At 45.2% G+C, this 23,760-nt stretch overlaps 1 protein-coding gene across 1 annotated transcript in view; it reads left to right on the forward strand.

The window, feature by feature from the left end:
* The window catches only part of LOC143345445 (uncharacterized), a 57,069-nt gene extending 34,302 nt beyond the window's left edge, over nt 1–22,767 (forward strand). The window contains exons 4-6 of the mRNA XM_076772569.1: nt 18,904–19,088; nt 19,184–19,315; nt 21,823–22,767. Coding sequence (XP_076628684.1) covers nt 18,904–19,088; nt 19,184–19,315; nt 21,823–21,967 — 462 coding nt within the window. The 3' untranslated portion in view covers nt 21,968–22,767. The remainder of the gene's footprint in view (nt 1–18,903; nt 19,089–19,183; nt 19,316–21,822) is intronic.
* Nucleotides 22,768–23,760: the final 993 nt, after the last annotated feature.

The raw sequence follows: 23,760 nt of genomic DNA on the forward strand, positions 1-23,760 counted from the left end.
GCGCGAACTTACGGTGTATTAATACCGGTATACCCGAGCTTCCGCGATACCGAAATATCATGATTTACGATCCATCTCTGAATCCGTGTGTTGGTCCGCGTGAAAGTAACTAGGTTAACGTCCGTCGATCGTTAAAACCTTCTGGAAACGTTAGATGCATCGTACGATGCGAACGCGAGAACCTAAAATATTACGAGAAACGATGACTCAACGAACGTATCGACGAAAAATGAAAGGCTGCTCGTCTATTTAACAAACCCGCCAGATAGATAATTCAAAGTAAAATGATGCTTCTTTAAAGCGTCCACGCCATCGCCGGAACCACTATTTATGTCCCGGTACCATTAGTTATCGCGAAAGCTTTAAAAGCGCTAGTCCCGGATCGTAATTCGGCCGGCTGTTGCAGCGAGTCTCTCTCTAGCTTTCTTTTTCCCTTTTCTCTGTATCTTCGTAGAAGCATCGTAAAAAGAATCGAGACATTTTTCTAAGAGGAATCATCGTAACGTTGCGTGGACGGAGTTTCCGTGTCCCAAACGACGAACCTAGCTCAACAAAGTATTATAAACGAGTACCTACCCCTGGACACTTTGTGCATTTATCGCTTAACACGTTGAATGCCACGCTAATTTTACATGGCTTGCCCGTCTGGCCAACATGTATTTCTTATTATGCACTACATATTATGGGGAAATATTACTTACAATAGACAAGTTAATGTGTGTAATCATGTGTGACGAATTTATCTTAGTGAGGTCACCGGTGACCCCCACGGCGCTGAAATGCATTTCTCGCAGAATTTTCACATACCCCCGAAATCCTACACACTTTCGAGAAAAAAATTCAAGTAAGTGCTGAAAGTTTTGGGTGAAAAAAAAGACTTTCGAATCGTCTTGGAAAAATTATTTTTAATTGCAGAGGTCAATTGCAAACATTTTTGGTCAACAGACACACCCTCGAAATCCTACTCAGTTTCGAGAAAAAAATTCGAGAACGTGTGAAATTTTTCGACGGAAAAAAAAAATATCAAATCGTTTTGGAAAAATTATTTTTAGCTGCAGAGGTCAATTGCAAGCATTTTTGGTCAACAGACACACCCTCGAAATCCTACTCAGTTTCGAGAAAAAAATTCGAGAACGTGTGAAATTTTTCGACGGAAAAAAAAAATATCAAATCGTTTTGGAAAAATTATTTTTAGCTGCAGAGGTCAATTACAAGCATTTTTGGTCAACAGACACACCCTCGAAATCCTACTCAGTTTCGAGAAAAAAATTCGAGAACGTGTGAAATTTTTCGACGGAAAAAAAAAATTTCAAATCGTTTTGGAAAAATTATTTTCAGTTGCAGAGGTCAATTGCAAGCATTTTTGGTCAACAGACACACCCTCGAAATCCTACTCAGTTTCGAGAAAAAAATTCGAGAAGGTGCCTAAATTTTTCGACGAAAAAAAAATTTTTCAAATCGTTCTAAAAAAATTATTTTCAGTTGCGGGAGTCAATTACAATCATTTTTGGTCATTACACATACCCTCGAAATCCTACCCACTTTCTAGAAAAAAATTCTAGAAGGTGTGAAATTTTTCGACGGAAAAAAAAAATTTCAAATCGTTTTGGAAAAATTATTTTCAGTTGTGGGAGTCAATTACAATCATTTTTGGTCATTACACATACCCTCGAAATCCTACCCACTTTCTAGAAAAAAATTCTAGAAGGTGTGAAATTTTTCGACGGAAAAAAAAAATTTCAAATCGTTTTGGAAAAATTATTTTCAGTTGTGGGAGTCAATTACAATCATTTTTGGTCATTACACATACCCTCGAAATCCTACCCACTTTCTAGAAAAAAATTCTAGAAGGTGTGAAATTTTTCGACGGAAAAAAAAATTTCTAATCGTTTTGGAAAAATTATTTTCAGTTGCAGGAGTCAATTACAAGCATTTTTGGTCAACAGACACACCCTCGAAATCCTACTCAGTTTCGAGAAAAAAATTCGAGAAGGTGTGAAATTTTTTGACGGAAAAAAAAAATTTCAAATCGTTTTGGAAAAATTATTTTCAGTTGCGGGAGTCAATTACAATCATTTTTTGTCATTACACATACCCTCGAAATCCTACCCACTTTCTAGAAAAAAATTCTAAACGGTGTGAAATTTTTCGACGGAAAAAAAAATTTCTAATCGTTTTGGAAAAATTATTTTCAGTTGCGGGAGTCAATTGCAAGCATTTTTGGTCAACAGACACACCCTCGAAATCCTACTCAGTTTCGAGAAAAAAATTTGAGAAGGTGCCTAAATTTTTCGACGAAAAAAAAATTTTTCAAATCTTTCTAAAAAAATTATTTTCAGTTGCGGGAGTCAATTACAATCATTTTTGGTCATTACACATACCTTCGAAATCCTACCCACTTTCTAGAAAAAAATTCTAGAAGGTGTGAAATTTTTCGACGGAAAAAAAAAATTTCTAATCGTTTTGGAAAAATTATTTTTAGTTGCGGGGGTCAATTACAATCATTTTTGGTGAATAGATCCACCCCCGAAATCCTGCGCATTTTCGAGAAAAAAATTCAGTACGGTCGGAACTTTAAACGTTAATAACTGTTTAACGAAGCCTTCATCAACAAATTGGTATTCTTGATTTTCGTCTTATTTTGGTCTCTAGAATCCCCTATTAAAATTTTTCCCAGGGGTGGCCGAACATCCTGTATATAAATAAAACTATTTTTATATTTTCTATACTGCATTAATTTCTACACACCATTTTAGTAACGATGATAATATTGAAAAATTTATAAACATTGAAATTTACTCGAATTATGTGTTTCTAGTAATCTTGGCTTCGCCGGCCACCGGTGACCCCCATGGCATTCAACGTGTTAAGAATACTACGTGGTTCGATAATCGCAAGGAAGAGATATAACAAGCTGCTTCCGATAAATGTTAATTTTGATTAGTTGAAATGATCGTTTCATCTGTGAGACGCGACGATAACGTCGGCGCCTGAAAACTTATTAACCTCGAAACGAGAGCGCGGTTAATGGTTTTTAGGAGACTGAGGAGCGAGTAATCACGGAAAATTTGATGAAACCAGCGTCTACAACGAACTCATTGTCCAACGACGGGTGCTCCATCGGCAGGGTGGCAATAGAAAAAACAGAACTGTTCTGTTTCTCGTTATCGTTTTATCCCTTTCGAGACAAAATAAGCGTGGGGCCTTTCTCACCGAACTTTATCGCATCAGAAATCATCGAGCATCAAACACGATCGATCGATCAAATAATCCGTTACTGTCGTTGAGTCGCGAAGGAATCAATGCCGATTAACGATAAGTACCCGTCTGTAGTTACTTTGCTACGACGATGGGGAATAAATCGATAATATCTTATCGTATAAATCGTAAATAATAGAAAGCTCGTTCGTGCGATTTCGGAACAGATTTGTATTTGGAAAGGAAGATGCACCTGCTAAGAGCCCCTAAAGAACTCGGTGGAGAGACAAGGGAGAGCACCTACATTCTCACGGAATGTGGTAGATCCCAATCGGCGGGACGAAGGCCGGTTATCGTTTTTAATGGTTTTCTCGAGTCCCCAGGCCGCTCGCTACCAGAATCAGTGACCACCGCGTCGTTGTTTCTGGGTAGTCGAGGACCCCACGCAAGATTAACGACGTGCCCGTGTTGAACGCGAATGCAGGCTCGCGCCACTAACCGACGTTTTAATGCGTCGTTGGCCTGGTTCTTATTTCAGAATTCCACCTGACCGAGGTTCGTTCCGACAGGTGCTGGCGAAAAGAATGTCGTCCCATCGAGCCTCCTTATCGCGTAAGCCTCTTACACGGCTACCTCGGGTTAAACTGTTCGAACCACGGAAAATCGGCGACGCGTACGACCATCGTGATCGAACGGGACGCTCGAAGAACCGAACTAGTTCTCACGCCTATCGATACAAATAATACGTACGTCCAGTGCAAAGTCGTAACACGAACCGTGTTCGGAGAATCCGAAGTAACCGCGGAATTCCCGAACCGAAACCGATCCCTGCGGTGATTGTTTAGTTTGTGTTAGGGGGGGAAAGAAAGAAGCGAACGACGAGGGCGCGGAACACACAAGTCGAACGTAGGGTGGCAGAGGAAGGTAGAGAGTCACGACTTCCTCTTCCGCTGGTCCGTGTAGCCTCGCCTACTCGCGCTGACCCCACGGGGTCAGCTGTCAGCTATCGATAGTCCCGCCTCGTACACGCCAGACATGCCCTCACACGCTAAGCATCGTGTTGCGTCTATTTTTGTCGGATGTTGGCAGATACGTGCGCGATGCCTCGCACACACCGTTCTCTCGAGAGCCACGCGAGAGCTTCGAGCACGCTTTTCTAGCAAACGTCTCGAGCGGTCACATCGGATACACGCTTCTTCCGCGCCAGTCAATGAAAACTGTCGTTTACGGCCTGCCTCCGATAAGTTACGCTCGCCGATACTCGACCGGTAAGAGCCTCCAGTGGTTACCTTGCACCGTGAAACGGTTCTCCTGGAGGATTTAGAGGCCATTGTCTCGTCGCGTTGGAAATGGGTCGCGCGATGAAAATTCCAGACGAACGACTCGCTCTGCCGATTACGTTTAACTTGACTAAACGGAACGACGGAGCGTGTCGCGTAATAATTAACGCGGATTTAGCGAAGCGTACGATCGTAAGTAGCTTTCGTCGGTGGCCGTTTCGAGTGTCGCGTTGCCAGGATCGTACCCGTGAATCTTGCAAACACTCTTATCGAGAAGTAATACTAGTTGCGACGCCAAGTAGTAACAGGATGCTGGTTGGCGAGTCGCGGAGGACCGAGGATAAGATTACATCTTTCGAGCCTTTCGAGAAACGCAATTTACTGGGTACGGTTTCCGAATAAATAACGGCTACGCGAACACTTTCGATCCCGTATACCGATGATTATTCGTCGCCGGTTCGTTCGAAATTATATTTACACGCTATCACGAGCGCCGAGTTAACGAGCGTTTGGTGGCACTCGCGTGAAATTTCAATCAACGACCGGTCAGCTGGAGCTATCGCTCGTTTTCTGTGTCGCGTACACGCCATTCTGCCGTCTATTTTTCCTTTCGTTTTTCCCTTCGCGCTGTCTTTCGTAACAGACACTCGTACAGAGCGGATTAGCATAAGACCGCTCGACGGTGCGATTTATTCGCAGCTCGTGCCGCGTCCTGAGATAATCGTCCATTCCTCGAACACCGAATAGAAAAAAATCACGCGACCCTACCGCTCGTTTCGTTTCCGTTTCGATGCTTTACCGCGCCCGGTCCGCGATTTTTCCTCCACGCCCTCGCGAGTTCAGCGACACGCGGCCGAAAGGCAACAGGATACGATGGAAAATGTTTTCCAGCAGCTTCCGTTACGGGAACTTTACGAGTAATATCTCACGGCTGAGCGAAGCGTACTTCGACTGGACGTTTATCTCTCGCGAGACTTTCCTGACCGGTGGGATCGTTTCATGGGAAACTGGAGACGAACGAATCGTTTCCGATGCAAAAACGTAATTACTCGCGGAGTGGAATATAAAGCCACGGGCTAAGAAACTTCAACGCTTGGATATACGCGACGCGTCGTAAAGAGTCTGGTCTCTTCCGGAAAAGAAGCGACGCCATAGCGATTAATCTGTCCCTCGTAGAAGTGAAATTTCTATAATTTATCGTTCGAATGGAAGGAAAACGCCCACGCCAAAGATTCAGCCGAATTTGATAGCTAAATCGATCGGTTGCCAGTCGATTTCAGCCTCTTTGGACTTCGTCATCGGTCTAGAATAAAAATCGATCGATCGTCTTGTATTCTCTCCTTCGACGCTCGGTGGTTGCTCGACCACCTGCACGGCTCGTAATTTATCGTCGGATTCTTGACGCGAAGCGATTCACGGTTCCGTTCGCAAAAAGGATAATATTACGTTCGTACATCGTACGTGGATTCAAAGTGCCTGTTCGGAGATCTCGAATCGATTTTCATGGTGAGACGAACGTCGCGAGTAATAAACGTAGCGATCGACAGTGGTCTTCCTCATAGAAATTCTAGCATCGAACGCGTCTAAATTTGCCCCGCGACATTGCCTTCCGAACAACGCCGTCCACGGTGAACGTTTTATGAATAAACCATAATGAACGCGTCCCTGCGACTGGACGCGTACGAGAATCGTCGAACACGCCGAATCACCATTCTTCGTAACCCTTACGACAGTCGGATTATTTCAATGACTTACAGTGCCTCGACGCGCCATAAATCTCGGACGATCGGTCATTATAGGCGGAATGTCTCTCGCGATGGAATCGAGAAGCCATTTTTCACGGACGTCCGTGGCCGCCGCATGCCTCCAAACGGTATAGATCTCCGAAACGTTCGGAGAGAGCGCGATCGCGAAAGTTAAAACAATCTTCGCGTTACACGAAATAGAAGAGCACGCGTAAGTACGTCCGAGATTTGAAAGCAAGACTTCTCTTGGACACCTGAATCTGCATACAATGAAAAGGCGACGGAAGGAGGCTTTTAACCGTGTACACGAGCCCGAGGACGCGAAAGCAATAATACAAGAGCGGCGCAGGACGATAAATTTTCGAACGTTTTAAAGACGATCCCCACCGTCGTTCGTCATCGTTCTTTCTTCCTGGGACGTTCGACGCTCGAAACAGAAAAGGTGCGGCTGCCAGCTTCGTTTAGGTTGTATACATAATTCAGGTAACCATTTCTCTTTTTTCGCCAAGCGTTCTCAGCGTCGTACCTTACGAAACTCACGATCGTCGCTGCGATTCGGCGGTATCCTTAAAATGGAAAATCGCCGATCGTTGTAAACGCGATTGCTCCGAGCAGCGACTAGTTAAATCGTAAAGCAAACCTGCCTCCGCGCGATTTACGTTTACGAGGATAGAGAAAACGCGCATAGAGAGAGAAACCGATCGAACGAGGGATAGTTGCTCTATTCGTGGAAGATTGGCAGAGGACCCACTTTCGCGGCGTAAACAAAATTGGAGGAAGAGGAAACTGGTTCCAAGCGTTTCTCGTGTCGAGTTAACGCGTATGAGAGTTCTTTCATCTTGCAGGGATTAACGTTAAATCTTTCAAAGTCGGTAACGAGCAACGAATAGGGAATATCGCGTCGAGCGTAGCGCGTAGACGGGGCTTAACAATGCCAAAGACGCTCGGCCACGCGAGAAACCGCAGACGAAAACCACAAAAGGTAAAACTCTCGTAGCAACGACTCACGTAACATCGCGTGCACAGCAGCCTTAAGCTTCTCCGGCCAGGATTAGCCGGCTTCTGTGTAGGACTTTTGGTCCGGGACAAGTTCCTCGGACAGAGAGGAAGTATGCGCGTAGTTGGAAACGGTTCGCGATGCTTTCGCGATCGATCGTACTCGATGTTATTTTCAATGTCGCGAGAAAGAAAAGAAAGCACGATAAATGTTCCCTGTTTGGAATGGGAAACACGGACGCGGGCAGGATTTTGTTACGTCGACGACTCGTAATCCACGATTACGTACGAATATTTTACATTTGCAACCTTCTCCTCGCTTCGCGAAGTGAAACAAGTTGGAAATATATCATCGATTACAATGATAAACCTATGCTCCGTCTTGTTATTATTCCATTCTTTGTAGCTTACGTAACGAACGATCTCCAGCAGCGTTAGATCCGCGAAAGAACTAGATCGCGCTCGGCGAGTCGAAGAAAGTATGTAAATTCTTCCCGGCGGAGAACGACGGAGAGGTAGGTAGACGAGAGACCGACGAAACGTGTTCACGATCGCGAATTTGTTGGTTATGCAAGACGCGGGAACATGCAGATGAGCCGCTGCAACGGCGGAGGACCGACTAATTTATAGCAAGGTTTACCGTAAAATTATTCCCTTGTCGTTGTATAATAATGTCTGTATTCGCGCACCGTGCACGCACCTATTCTTCTCTGTCCTTTTTTCGCCCCAAGGTCCGTCGATGTATTCTTTGAAACAGAGGGTCGACGGAGCATCCTGTTGCAAGCCCTTTCTATACTCGTTTAGCGATTTCAACAAGATGGTTGGTTGACCGTACGTATTAATATCTGGATACGATGGTGATAGAAATCTTCGTTTCTAAACAGGTGACGAGATGGTCGATCTCGGTTCTTCCAACCTTGGAGTATTCAGGCATCGAAGCAGCTCGCCTCGACCAAGATAAAATGTAATTTTTGCACGGTCGATTGTAAGAGTGCCGCGCGCGGCCGACCACCTGTTTTCCGGCTCGTAAATTCCATTCCGGAACCGCGCGACCCTCGGTGACGTTCTGCTCGCGACGCACGCTACATCAAGATACGGTACGGCGACGTGCTTTACAGCAACTCGCTCGTCCGTTGAAAGCGTGCTCCCTCCTGCTACGCTGTCTCCTGGATCAGCCGCATTGTCGTTCCGGTTTGCTCCGCGGGTCTATGCATTGCATTATGCATTAGCGTTGATTCGCCGAGAGGGAGACCGACGACGACGGATTTTATGCGACAGACACGCATATCGGTGCCGCCGGTGCACCGCGCCGAACCAAACGATCCCTTTAATTGATTCGCCACAATCCTACCTCGATACACGATACATTATTATGCACGCGCGGCGGCTTATGCAATTCGACCTAGCCTTCGATCGATAGATCGGTCCAGTTAACAAGGGGTTGTCTCACCGAGCGAACTGGATCGAGGCGCGATCGAAACGAAAAAGTTTCTCCCGCGATTAAAAATTCCAAACCGTCCGGAGAGGATGACGTCTCGAGCGACAGGAGTCACGTAGGGCTTTCCCTCCGTCGATCAGTCACAACGGTCACGCAGAATCGTTCGCGAGTAATCGGAGAAAAGAAGAAGAAAAGGGAAGCGTCGCGAGTCGTGGCGTCGATTATAAATCGACTACCGGCCGTGCGTCTACGCGAAAAGATTCTTGCATATTTCCGACCACTTTGTCCCGAAAGAATTCTCAATGGCTCGAACGGTAGAGACGTTTCGCTTCGCACGATCAACGAAAGCAATTTGACGGAGTGACTGGTCGAAAGGCAACAATGAGAAGCGGAAAGCGGACGCGTCGAGCGTCCAAGATATCAGGAACGAGCTGTCAGCGAACGTCCAGCGCCACAAAGGGGCGCACGAACACGAAGGATCGTTCGCGAGCCAATTCGGGGATCGGTCTCGCTTACACCGGGAGATTCCTATCGAAATTAATCGTGGAATTGCGTCTTTGATAGAAACAACGCTCTACGCGGATTAACTGATCTTCTTCAAAATACATTGAAAGGCCTTTCGGGTGTCAGCGCCGAGACGTTATGGTCGATTAATGCCACTTATTAAAAGATCAAAAGACGCAACGTTGTTGCATGCCACGTAAATCAGCCGCGAATCATGCTACCGTAGTTGCGCCGCTGCAATGACAATCGTAAAACCCGTCGCGGGAAACTCGAACAAGAATTACGGTACGCGTTCGCGCGAAACGCGACGGCTTACGCTTCCTCGCATAAATTTACGAAACGACGTCCGTGCACCGTTCGACGCGAATGTTTGCGCGATCGATTGCGCATAGAAAAGATTACAAAGTATCAGGTGTGCTCGAAAGAAAGATATTTGCGGTGAAACGTTGCAATCGCCTGTACGCAGTTTGCTTTTGTTCCGAGTGTACGAGTAGATCCACGCAACTATCGATTCCCCGGGGCAAGCTCGTCACGACGTCAGGTACGCAATGCTAGAGACACCCACGCCACCTCCACAGCCCCACGATCCTCCACGCAGCCGGGAAACGTGCGTAGCCGATTTCACTTGTCGTCGAATACGATAAGTCGAGGGACAATCAGCTCCGAACTTTTAAGAAACGATTCCGCGACAAATAAATACGCGGTGTAATAAAGGATAATTATTCAAAGCTATACGCGAGGCTCCTCCCGCGTCCGACGGCGCAAATCGTTCACAAAAGGCTTCGTTACGTCCGCGAGGCTGATTGCGTTTTAACGACAAGCCGAGTAGGTACTCCTCGCGCCGGCAATCTCTTTCTCCTTGGAAAGAAACCAGCTAGGAAGCGGGAGAGATCGTGGGCGAGCTTCGCGTCTGTCGTCGACGCCGAGGGTCGAGGGCCGAGGGGCGAGCTGCGCTCGTATAAGGCGCAGAAAACCAAGGGATATTCAATTGCGCGTACAGTTAGCGCGCGTGGGCGACAATGACGCTGCGCGACGCACGATAGATCGAACAAACGCCGTCTCTTTTTCCCCCCTCGAGTCTCTATCCATCCGACTTTTTATTACGCGACGGACTTAACGACCGAAACGCGTGGTTTTATCGCGAGGTTTCGTCGCTCGACTCTCGTTCACCTGTTCCGTTCGTCGTGAAGAGGAGAGTCGCGACGCGTACAACTCCGCCGCGCGATTTATCATCGTCGCGCGACGGCCGTGAACTCTTCGCCAGCGACTCCTCTCCCAGTGACCATCCCCGACGTCCATTAGCGCGTCGCCCCGGCTACGTACACGAGACGAACCGCCCGATAATCGCAAACTGCGCCGACTCTGCACGGTATCTCGAATTCTTCGAGCCGATCTGCCGACCGGCTTAGCCCGAAATTAATTGGACCGACCCTCTAACCGCCGACAATTACAACCGCGTACACGTTGCAAAAGCACGCGTACGGTTTTACGAGCGGAAAGAAAACACGAGACGTCCGAGAAATAATTCGGGAGAAGCGTTTTTCTTTGGCACGACCGTGCACCGCGCCGCGTCGCGCCGATTCCAAATGTATTCGCGAGGGTCCGAAGATATTCCGTGAGTCAGCTCGAGGCGACGATAAAGATCCTCGGTGCCGTGGGACGCCCAGTACAAAGATCCAACGTTGGAAAATACGAATTCGAATAGCGAATACGAACCGCTCGCGATAGAGACTTCCATGCACGCGAAACGAGACGACAAGAATCGAGATTCACCGTAAGAGTTGCGCGGTGAGAAACTCGAACGGGTCGTAACGCGGATCGATTGCGCAACCACCGATGGAAGAATAGATGCATACGCACGCGTTCCCATTGACGGCTTCCCGAGCTGTTTCTGTCCGCCTTTCGACGGCCAAAGACATCGTTTGGTCGCGACTAACTTTGCGGAACCGACGAGGAAACTGACCGTACGGTATCCCAGTCACCAAATAGTTTTCAAAGGTCCGTTCGCCCGCGTGACTTTTGTTGAACATTTTCTGACGCAACGCGCGCAAACTAGGAAGAAAAGCTGACCGAGACTTGGTCTCGAGAAACGAAAAGACGAGGCAAAGACAAAACGGCGGCGCAACAGCCCATCTTTATGCAGTCCACGAGGGACAAAGAGAACACTGTCGCGCGTCGGACGTGCAAAGCTGACCGGAAATTCATTGTTCCTCCGGTGGACTCGAAGCGATCGGCCTCTTCGTCTTCGGATTCCAGCGTCGCTAATATTAACGCGTTGTTACTAGCCGGTTCGAGTGCAACCGTTCCGCGCAAACTCCGAAAGTCCTCTTCGTCTCGGATTTTACTTCTTCCGACTCTATTTCGATCGTTCGCGCGTACCGCGCTCCGTCTCTGCCATATTTTCAAAACCCCATCGCCTACGGACCGCGTAAACCGTATCTCCTGGAGAAATAATCGCTCGGAACTCTCGAAACCGTTTATCGCGAGGAGCAGGTTTCGACGGGACCGGCTGCTTCGACGGAGAAAATTGTTCTTAATTAGAGACACGACCAGTAATTGCAGCCAATCGAACTGATTGCGCGTTCGACGGTAAAACGATGTTATCCCGTGGACGAGACACACCGTGTGTCGTCGAGTACACGCGGGCCCGCCGATTTTAAGATCGTCGAAAGGCAAACAGTGGCTTCTGCCGACCAGGGGGGAGGAGAGAATCGAAAGCAAACGTAAATCTTCCGGGTCGTAGGGATTAATTACGAAAGAGAGAGAGAAAGCAGACCCCTGCAATTAGATCTTTCGCGATGCTCCGAAACTCGTAGATCGAGTACATCGAGGTAGATTATTTCTTCGAAATCGAATCATCCTCAAATAATAATTTACGACAAACATTTGGAGACGATCAGTTTCCGATAACGACCGCGTTTTATCGTAAGTAAACTCGCGCGGCATCGATAGGAAATCTCAAAGCAAAGCGTTTCAAGAGCACCGAAACCAGAAGCAAATTGGTGGCAGAAACGTTTCGAGGAAGCCATTAATGGCGTCGATCGGTAACCAAACGGCCTATCACGGATCCAATTATCTCTCGTTCGGATAAACAGATGTTTCTGTCGCGTACGGCGTTTCAATCTCGCGCGAAACTAAGTGCTTTCGCGGATAATAGATGCGAGACTTACCGAACCGAGAACGACTCTCGTCGGTTTTATCGGGCAGCCGTCGCACGAAACACGTTGTGGGAAAGTAACAACGCCACGGTCGTTCGCGCGCAAATGGATTTATCGTCCTTACTTTCGAACCATCGATCCTAGTTGGCTCGTAGCACGAGTCGAGCATCGAACGTCCGAACGCTGCACCCGAAGCGCGACCATCAATTTCCGAGTGCAACCGCGAAAGTAGACGAATATCGCTCGACGTTATCCACTCGCGTTAATTCAAATCGAAATTTATAGACGCCGATCGTGCTGACGACTCGACTAATTCAACGAAAACTAATAACTCAGCCTCTCGTACAAGTACGCGCACGAGGCTTCAAGAGATAAACCAACGATAATAGAGCCACTCGATTCTTTCGATCTGATCGATACTAAAGGTCAGTAACGCGTAACGGTTGCCAAATACCAGAAACGCTAACGTTCTAAAAAAATAATGGGGAAAAGAAATGAACGAAGAAAGCGTCGATCCCGATTCGCGCGACGCGTCCCATGTTCTCGCTCGTTGACAAATTATCGCGGACACTCGAGACATCGATCGCGATCCGCCCGGAGGACGGGATCTTTACGATCGATTCTGGCTTCCTGTGATTTCGACTTCTCCCTCGACTCTTTTTCCTCCTCGTCCCTTTCTACGATGTTCGCAAAAACTGGTTCCGCGGCGGTCGCGCCGATTGACTTTCAAATCGGAATTCCTTAATCCGAGGGCTATCGATCGGACGCTACGAATCGAGCTGAATCGTGAACGCGCGGAAGGTATTCGCCGCGGTTCTTTTGCATAATCGCTACACCCACGCTCTGTTGCTCGTTGTTATCCGACTCACGGCGCTTCTCGCGGCCCGGGAACACGGGATCGACGAATGGATGAATCGAAACACGATCGCGAGCGACGCGCGTAACGCGTGCGCGTCAATTTACGCGTGGCGGAGTTTAAACCAGCATTCCGAGCCACCGTGATCGCGCAAAAACGACCAACGTTCGTCCGCTTAACTTTTTACCGAGCTGACCGCGCGTGTACGCGACAGACGATGCGGTTAAACAAGCCGTGCGACGAACTTGGAAATGGTACCGGTCGTGTCGTTCTAATCGACTTACAAATTACCTTGGAACAAATCGTTGAACGATGTGCACAAGATTCGGCAACTTCTTCCAAGTAGCGGCGTTAATTCGTTTTCTATCGGCTACTCAGCGATTCTCGTTCGCTCCAGAACCGAGCAAAACATCTTCGACGCTAGTAATGGTAATAAGACGTGGGCACGAGATCGGTCGATCCTTTCGCGCGGACGTTAATCGTCAACGGACGTGTGCAACGTATGCAAACGACGGCTGAACGAATCGGTTACCACGAAGCTTACGTGTCGATTAACAAGTACGCGAACCGATATATCGCGCGAGACGTTGATAAACGCCGTGACGATTCGAAAATATTCGCAACGATAGGTACGGTCGATGGTGAACGATTTTTCTCTCGGTGCGTTTGTCAGGGAAACGCTCGCGAGAAAAGTTTCACGCTCGAACGCTTTCGTCGAACAAATTAAATACGCGGTCACCGTCCACTGGACGCGAAAACAATCTCATCGAAAACGTCTACTTAATACTTATCGCGGGGCAGAGTCGCTCCGAGCGATTCGAATCTGTAACTGGTTCGAAACGGGTCGACCGGTGTCCGAACTCGCGGAGAGGATGATTTATGCGGCGTTATCGGGGAATAACTAACATTACGCGCGCCCTGTCATCGAGAGAATAAATTGAGACATCATCGTCAACCGAACGATATCGCTGGAATCGTCGTCGTTCGACACTTTTCGCGAAGATTCTCAGCCAGTTCGAACATTCGTCTTTGAGACTATCAGGGAGATGTTGGACTCCAATTAAATTGACAACACTTTATTTAAGAAGAGAACTCGTACAGATGTTAGGTCGACTGAATACTAAACTCTTTCTGGTCCGTTTGTCGGTATTGCAGACGTTTATATGCTATTGTTGGAAATAGGTAGAGGTAGGGACGATGGTCAAGGGAGAGTGTGACTCAGGAAGGGTGTCTATGATGGAGTGGTGTTTGTCTGGTCGTGTTGGTCATCCAACAGAGATTCCACGATCGTGCATGCGTTTAAACGAACGCCAAAGTTTAAAAACAGAGCGTCAAAGGACCCAGATTCGATCGATGGATTTACGCGAAACTCGAGAACCAAACGACGAGACATCGCGATTACGTAACGCTTGTAGCTGCCTTCCGTCGGAAGTACGTATTTACTCGAGCACCTAGGTGGCGAGCACGGTTCGCTAATTCCCGTGTAATCTTCTCGCACAGCCTCTCGACGCAGCCTTTCAGCGATAAAGATCTCGATCGAATGCAGGAACGCCCACCAGTAATCGCATGCAAATCGGCCTTAGCGCTTACGCACGTGCCCGTGAAAAACTGCTCGAGCACCCGAGCACGGAATTTACCAACGAAACCGTTTCCAACGTGACAACGAGGAAACGACAGATCGGTGAAAGTGCTTTCATAAATTCTTTCGCTCGTCTCTGATTCCACTTCCTCCGCGATCCAGACGCGGATTCGCCCCCTGCGGTGTTCTTCCTACAGCATGGAAACGTTTCGAAATTCTCTTTCCAGTTTTGTCAAGACGTATAGGTCGCAGCTGCAAAGATTTATCGGTTCCACGCGCGTTGTACCGGTCTTTCGATCTAGATTTCGCAGCGATCGTAACACACGTCAGCTTTATTGCATATTTTCTATACGATTCTCCGTGCTTGTAATTCGCACCGTGTTCCATGCACCGCTCCGTTGAACTTTGCAAAAATGTTTGACACGATAACGCGATACGAGTACAGAGTTTTGGAAGGTGTTCACAGAGCCGGTGAAACAGTCCATTACGTTGCGAAAGCTGTTTGCCAAGGTACAAATACGACTTGAAAGGTTGCAATTCGCGATACTGATGACGTATCTACTGCATGGAAAAGAACTCGAAGAAGATACATAACGATTCTCGTTACACCTGACTGGTAACGTTTTACGAATCGATTTGCCTCTTATCGGTGCCGCGATGCAAAGATCGGCTTTTGTTATCGCGACCAAACTATGAGACATTGACACGATCTTGCAAAAAAATCTGATAAAGCCCTTTGTGCGAGAATCTGCTCTCAAGTATTTGTACACGTAGGTATCGGGTAACCAGAGAGTATCGCGAAGAATACACAAACAGAGTCGCGGCGAAGCAAACGGAATTTCTCTCGGACAATCTGCCAGAACGTTCGCCTCCGTTCAGCTTACGCTAGCCTCAAGGGATTAATTACAGTATAACGGTTCGAGAGGAGCTCGATCGGTTGCTCGATCCCTACGATCCACCTATACGTTGTCTCGTCAACCGTCGAAAAAAAACACACGTTTCGAAACTTTTCGTACGATCTAATACATAGGGTGTTCGACCACCCCTGGGAATAATTTTAATAGAAGATTCTAGAGGCCAAAATAAAACGAAAATCAAGAATACCAATTTATTGATGGAGGCTTCGTTAAAAAGTTATTGACGTTTGAAGTTTCGTCTCTACTGAATTTTTTTCTCGAAAATGCGCAAGATTTCGGGGGTATGTCTATTCACCAATAATGATTGTAATTGACCCCTGCAACCGAAAATAATTTTTCCAAAACGATTTGAAATTTTTTAATTTTGTCGAAAAATTTCACACCTTCTCGAATTTTTTTCTCGAAACTGAGCAGGATTTCGGGGGTATGTCTATTCACCAAAAATGATTGTAATTGCCCCTTGCAACTAACTATAATTTTTTCAGAACGATTTGAAATTTTTTAATTTTGTCGAAAAATTTCACACCTTCTCGAATTTTTTTCTCAAAAGTGGGTAGGATTTCGAGGGTATGTGTAATGGCCAAAAATGATTATAATGGCCCTCTGTAACTAAATATAATTTTTTCAGAACGATTTGAAATTTTTTAATTTTGTCGAAAAATTTCACACCTTCTCGAATTTTTTTCTCAAAAGTGGGTAGGATTTCGAGGGTATGTGTAATGACCAAAAATGATTATAATGGCCCTCTGTAATTAAATATAATTTTTCCAGAATGATTTGAAATTTTTTAATTTTGTCGAGAAATTTTACATTTTCTCGAATTTTTTTCTAGGAAATGAGTAGGATTTCGGGGATATAACTGTTCACCAAAAATGATTGTAATTGACCCCTGCGGCCAAAAATAATTTTTCCAGAACTATCTGAAAAATTTTGTTTAAATTTTTTAATAACTTTCTAAGGAAGCCTCAGTCAAGAAATTGATATTCTTGATTTTAATCTTATTTTGGCCTCTAGAATCTCGCATTAAAATTTTTCCCAGGGGTGGTCGAACACTCTGTATATACGTATTATATGCGTAGTTGGTTTTATCTATCCGCGAATATTATCGTTGCGCTCGCAAAGGCGATTAGCGCAATGCGTGGAACGCCCTCCAACTTCTTGGAAACGCGAAGCGTGGAAAAAATATGGAAAAAGTCGAGGAAAGACGTACGGCGTGGTAAGATAACACCGCGAGACACCGTGGGTGGTCGCGTTTCGCGTCTCTGCGCCAGCAATTTTTCGCGATTACGTACCATGGAAAGAAACAACGTTCGAGACAGGTTTATACGTGCACGGTATAGTTTGGTAGCAACGGCAGAAACGACAGGGGTAAACGCAGGGCTCGATCGAGGGACACGATTTCTGCCTTACTCCGATTCGAGGAGGGCAAGATTCTTCGAGAAATCTACTCTAGGTACGCCATTGCGGCATCAAATTTACGACCACTATCTCCCGAGCAGGTTATTCGTCAGGGACGATCGCGAATCTCAATCCTGGCTTACTCCGTCTTGATAGAGTGCACCGGCCGGCGCGTCGCAGTTCGTATTACACGCAAAGATCCGGCAAGATCCAGCAAGATCCTGGCGCTTTGTCAACGAGCAAAAAACAACCACGTTGCTTTAAAGAGCAATTTGTCCTACCCGTTTGTTCGTTGTTCCTAAAGCGGGGATCGTTCTCTGCTACGGTCGTCGACTGTCCGTTTACGTCCTTCGGGGAAGATAATCGATTCGTTCCCTCTAAATTCATCGATTCGAGATCCAACCTCTGCTTTTGACGGACGATCCTCGAATCGCATTAAAACCTTTCAATCCTCGATCGAGCTAACGAAATTCTTTCCCCGTGTGGAAATAACGTCGCGAAGCTAAACTGGAATTTATTAAAAACAGGCGTGACGCGCTGCGATAGCCATGAAAAATCCACGCGACAAAGACGCAACGATCTTAACGATCTCGACGACAGGATGTCGAGATTAGTTTTTCAATCGATTATCGATTGCACAAGCGATACGTATCTCGGATCGTATGTACGTCTGTCGTTGCTTCTCCCTCGACCTTTGATCTATCGATCGAGGTTGAAGCAATACCGTAATCACCGCGCCCACCCGTGCAACGGATCTCTTTGGTAAAAGTAATCGTGCAGGAGAGAGACTGATTGTACCGGTACCTTTAAACTCCACGTTCGTGACATTTCGTTCCGCTAGCCCACTGTCATCGATCTCTCGGCCACGATCACAGGCTACGACCTACTAAAGCGATCAATTACGCGCACGCAATTGCTCTTCGATCCGCGATCCACGCGCACGACCAATTACGTCTCTCCCGTTCCGCGTCCGAAACGCGGGTTAATCTATATTCCCCGTAGACTCGACCGTTTTCTCCACGATTTACGAGCTTTCTATATTACTGTTCTCCGTGAAACGAATATCCCCGGATCGGGAACGCAACGCGACGTCGATTAGTAATGCGTAAAGTAAGCTTATCGGGAATTAGCGAATTCCGTGCGCGTCGCTTCTAGTTTCTAGTTTCTAGCCAGGAGCAATTAGTGCTAACGAAATGCGTCGTCTTCCGCGTTTTACGCTTTCAGAAACCTTTCGAACAGCTATTATTTTACTTTACCAGTCGCTATTTATACCTACGTGTACGTTCTCTCGTCTGCCTATTCATTTCCATTATTCCCGCCTCTTTTGTCGGTTGATCTACTTTACTATTTATGCGTATCGGTGCGTTTCTTGTGATTCTCTACGGTTGAACGCGATAAAAAAAAGCATCACTCCACCACTTAATGGTGGATTTGGTTTACGCGACGAACGGGCCAGACTGAATCCGTGGAATCTAAGCGAACGATGTCTGGAAATCGGCCTGGTAAAAATAGTAACCGGAGTAATTAGCGTCGATTGGAGGAGTTTGTACGCGTGGCCCGACGATACGGCTAACCCCCCGGTTCGTTCAACGAGCGTGTCGGCCAGTAAGCCGGCCACTTTAGAGATGCCAGCCGGTCAGCCGGCCAGCCGGCTAAGGTTAATTGAACTCGATTAAAACTGAAACGATACGACGCGATCGGCGCTGGTTTTTCAAACCGAACCGCGCGATTTTCCTCCGCGATAGACTTGAAATTAAAGAGAACCGCGCGATCGGAAAGCGGTTTTATTGTCCCCCGAGAATAACGATCGGTTCTTGGATTTTTTTCATTGCAGACGACGAACGTGGGCGGCAGTAGCGTCGTGGAGAAGCTATCGTTCTACAACCACACGGAATGCGAGTGCAGAGAGAGGACAGAGTACGACGCGACCAACGAGAAACCCTCCGAGCAAAGAGTTTACAGGCATTATCAGACCTCCCCGCAACCTCAGAACATGAGAAGGGCACAACCGAGGAAACCGTGAGTCCACCATCCCACGCAATCTGTACCGTTCGATCGGGTAGCCAAAGTAATCGACCTTTCTTGTTATTTTTTTTTTATTTGAAATCGATCAGGTGCCGATGCCCGTCGGAATTCACGCCGCGGATCACGCCGGAGGGCGAGTGCCAGTGCAACTGTTACGAGACTCATCAGAACTGCATAAAGATCAGACGAGGAAAGGGATACTTCTCCCTTGCCGATAGACTGTGAGTACAAGATTAAACATCGCTATTATCGCGGTCTTTCTATCTGCTCGTAGCTAGAATCCTAATCTATAATACTAAGCTAGAATTCTAGAAGCTTGTTTAACCTTAGTCTCAAAGGACCACTCAAACTAGTGTTTGGGAAAATACAGGGTGTTCGGCCACCCCTGGGGAAAATTTTAATGGGGGATTCTAGAGGCCAAAATAAAAAGAAAATCAAGAATATCAATTTGTTGATGCAGGCTTCGTTAAAAAGTTATTGACGTTTAAAGTTCCGTCCCTATTGAATTTTTTTCTCAGAAAAGCGCAAAATTTCGGGGGTATGTCTATTCACCAAAAATGATTGTAATCGACTCTCGCAAATGAAAATAATTTTTCCAAAACGATTTGAAATTTTTTATTCCCGTCGAAAAATTTCACACATTCTAGAATTTTTTTCTGAAAAGTGGGTAGGATTTCGGGGGTATGGATAATGACCAAAAGTGATTGTAATTGACCCCTGCAACCGAAAATAATTTTTCCAAAACGATTTGAAATTTTTTTTTTCCGTCGAAAAATTTCGCACCTTCCCGAATTTTTTTCTAGAAAGTGGGTAGGATTTCGGGGGTATGGGTAATGACCAAAAATGATTGTAATTGACCCCCGCAACCGAAAATAATTTTTCCAAAACGATTTGAAATTTTTTTTTTCCGTCGAAAAATTTCACTTTCTCGAATTTTTTTCTAGAAAGTGCATAGGATTTCGGGGGTATGTATAATGACCAAAAGTGATTGCAATTGACACCTGCAACCGAAAATAATTTTTCCAAAACGATTTGAAATTTTCTTTTTCCGTCGAAAAATTTCACACCTTCTCGAATTTTTTTCTAGAAAGTGGGTAGGATTTCGGGGTTATGAGTAATGACCAAAAATGATTGTAATTGATCCCCGAAACCGAAAATAATTTTTCCAAAACGATTTGAAATTTTTTAATTTTGTCGAAAAATTTCACACTTTCTCGAATTTTTTTCTAGAAAGTGGGTAGGATTTCGGGGGTATGTGTAATGACCAAAAATGATTGTAATTGACCCCCGCAACCGAAAATAATTTTTTCAAAACGATTTGAAATATTTTTTTCCGTCGAAAAATTTCACACCTTCTCGAATTTTTTTCTAGAAAGTGGGTAGGATTTCGGGGGTATGGGTAATGACCAAAAATGATTGTAATTGACCCCCGCAACCGAAAATAATTTTTCCAAAACGATTTCAAATTTTTTTTTTCCGTCGAAAAATTTCACACCTTCTCGAATTTTTTTCTCGAAAGTGGGTAGGATTTCGGGGGTATGGGTAATGACCAAAAATGATTGTAATTGACCCCCGCAACCGAAAATAATTTTTCCAAAACGATTTCAAATTTTTTTATTCCGTCGAAATATTTCACGCCTTATCGAATTTTTTTCTAGAAAGTGGGTAGGATTTCGGGGGTATGTCTATTCACCAAAAATGATTGTAATCGACTCTCGCAAATGAAAATAATTTTTCCAAAACGATTTGAAATTTTTTAATTTTGTCGAAAAATTTCACACCTTCTCGAATTTTTTTCTAGAAAGTGAGTAGGGTTTCGGGGGTATGTCTATTCACCAAAAATGATTGTAATTGACCCCCGCAACCGAAAATAATTTTTCCAAAACGATTTGAAATTTTTTTTTTTCGTCGAAAAATTTCACACCTTCTCGAATTTTTTTCTAGAAAGTGAGTAGTATTTCGGGGGTATGTCTATTCACCAAAAATGATTGTAATTGATCCCCAAAACCAAAAATAATTTTTTCAGAACGATTTGAAATTTTTGAATTTAATTGATAATAACTTTTTAACGAAGTCTCCGTCAACAAATTGGTATTCTTGATTTTCGTCTTATTTTGGCCTCTAGAATCCCTCATTACAATTTTTCCCAGGGGTGGTCGAACACCCTGTATAGCCTACTGTAGCCCATTGCTCGTTGTATTACACAAGAGTATAAAAACACCTTGCGGTGTGTCTATCGAGTTCGTAAGGCTCGATCAAAAACGAATCTAATCCGAAAACTTAGTGCTATCCTTAATCTAAGCTCTTCCCCTACCAAGGTGACGAAAACGCGTAGCGTAGGTGGGAGGATTGGTCAAACCAATCCTCAAAGTCGTCACCTTGGCAGAGCGTTTCTTACCCTTTGCAACATTCCCGCCAACCCTGCTGTCCAGTGTCCAGGTACACCATGCAAGAGTGAGCGTGAACATTGCCTTTTTCATAAACAAAAAGTGCGCTTCCGCGGGTTTACGATACGTCAATCGCTATTGAGGCAAGGAAGAGCTCCAAATATTCCAAGTCCCGTGTGGAGTTTGGAATTTCCTTGATGACCGTAATGTAATTCAAGTAAAAATGTCTCGAAGGCCTAATCCTCAAAAATAACGGAGGAGTCACGTCCGTATCATAAACCTCGCGATGTAAAAGGTTCCTTAAGAATCCTTAACAAAGCTAATGTTTCTTGAATTCGCAGATGCATCCAGAACGAGGAGTGTGCAGCGCCTAGCTGCGAGTTCGGCGAGTACATGAGGCGACAGGGCAAATGTCCCCGAAAGAAGGACAAGTACGACGCGATCGTAAACTACCACACAAATCTGAGCCACCGATACAGAAGCTAGAGAAACGAAAAGGGGACGACGAACAAGCTGGAGAAGAAGTCAGAAGCGCGGGAAACGCGCGGCGAACATTCGATGGTGCCATTTACTTTCCGAGTGCCTTTTTACCAGAGACTCGTTATATCTACAATGTATATGTATACCCCACGAACCAGTTATGTATAGATGTATCCTGCCACTTTGAGCGTCGACCTCACGACTATACTCCGCTCTCCTTTCTTACTATTATTATTCTCTTTTTTTTTTTTTATACTATTGTTATCGACGCAACGATGGTGAGGTTCGTCGAGAAACTTGCGAATCGCGGTTATAGGATTCGGCCAGCGGGCTTTCGCGACGCTTGCTAGATCCGAGAGAGCCCTAGCAACGTTTCTGTCGCGCCAATGACAATTTCGATGACCGATATACGTCTAGTCCGAGATCCTGCCTCCGTTGGTTCGCGAGATGGTAACTTTTCTTCCCGCGGGTCTAACGAAATCGCGGACGTACTTTAAACTGTACAAAGGGAGAAATGCATTTTCCACAGTGGTGCAACCCGCCAGCGACTTCGAGGGTCGTATACACCAAAGCGAGCTAACCGCGAACAACGAAAAGTAATTCGCGCACAATCACAAGAGTCGGTCCTTGGATGTACTTTTAACTTTTTTACGCTTAGCGATCGAACAATCGCGGCTGTTTGTGCTTCGCCAACACGGGGATTCCCGATCTCATTATCGCCATTCGTCTTCTGTCTCTATCGATAGAAAATCGGATATTTTTTTTAAACTTTCGAACGAAAACCATCAGGCGTTACTGCGTTCCTACCGAACGATACAACGAACCGAATAATGTTCACGCTATTCGTTGCCAATTAATCGATCGCAAACAGAATTAAATGTACCAATTACTGTGGCAGTAAGCTTTAGTTACGCTTTATTATACACACCTGAGAAAAATTTTAATGGGGGATTCTAGAGGCCACAATAAGACGAAAATCAAGAATACCAATTTGTTGATGGAGGCTTCGTTGAGAAGTTATTAACAATGAAATTCAAAAATTGCAAAAATTCGAGAAAGTGAAATTTTTCGACGGAAAAAAAAAATTTCAAATCGTTTTGGAAAAATTATTTTCGGTTGCGGGGGTCAATTACAATCATTTTTGGTTATTACACATACCCTCAAAATCCTACCCACTTTCTAGAAAAAAATTCTAGAAGGTGTGAAATTTTCCGACGGAAAAAAAAAATTTGAAATCGTTTCGGAAAAATTATTTTCGGTTGCGGGGGTCGATTACAATCATTTTTGGTCATTACCCATACCCTCAAAATCCTACCCATTTTCTAGAAAAAAATTCTAGAAGGTGTGAAATTTTTCGACGGAAAAAAAAAATTTCAAATCGTTTTGGAAAAATTATTTTCGATTACGGGGGTCGATTACAATCATTTTTGGTCATTACCCATACCCTCAAAATCCTACCCATTTTCTAGAAAAAAAATTCAGTATGGGCAGAACTTTAAATAACTTTTTAACGATGCCTCCATCAAGAAATTGGTATTCTTGATTTTCGTCTTATTTTGACCTCTAGAATCCCCCATTAAAATTTTTCCCAGGGGTGGCTGAACACCCTGTATATGTTCATTTATTACAAGAAAATTATTGTTTAGTAAATTTTTGTGTGTGTTCTCTGTCATTTTGAAAAGCAAACGTACACAATTTATCGCACACGATACTGCATGGATGTAGGTTTTGTGTATAGAACCGGTTAAAAAACAATTAAACAAGTATATGTGCCAATTATACATATAAATCTAAACACT

Source organism: Colletes latitarsis, chromosome 9, assembly GCF_051014445.1.
Source record: "Colletes latitarsis isolate SP2378_abdomen chromosome 9, iyColLati1, whole genome shotgun sequence".
Classification (NCBI taxonomy): Eukaryota; Metazoa; Arthropoda; class Insecta; order Hymenoptera; family Colletidae; genus Colletes; species Colletes latitarsis.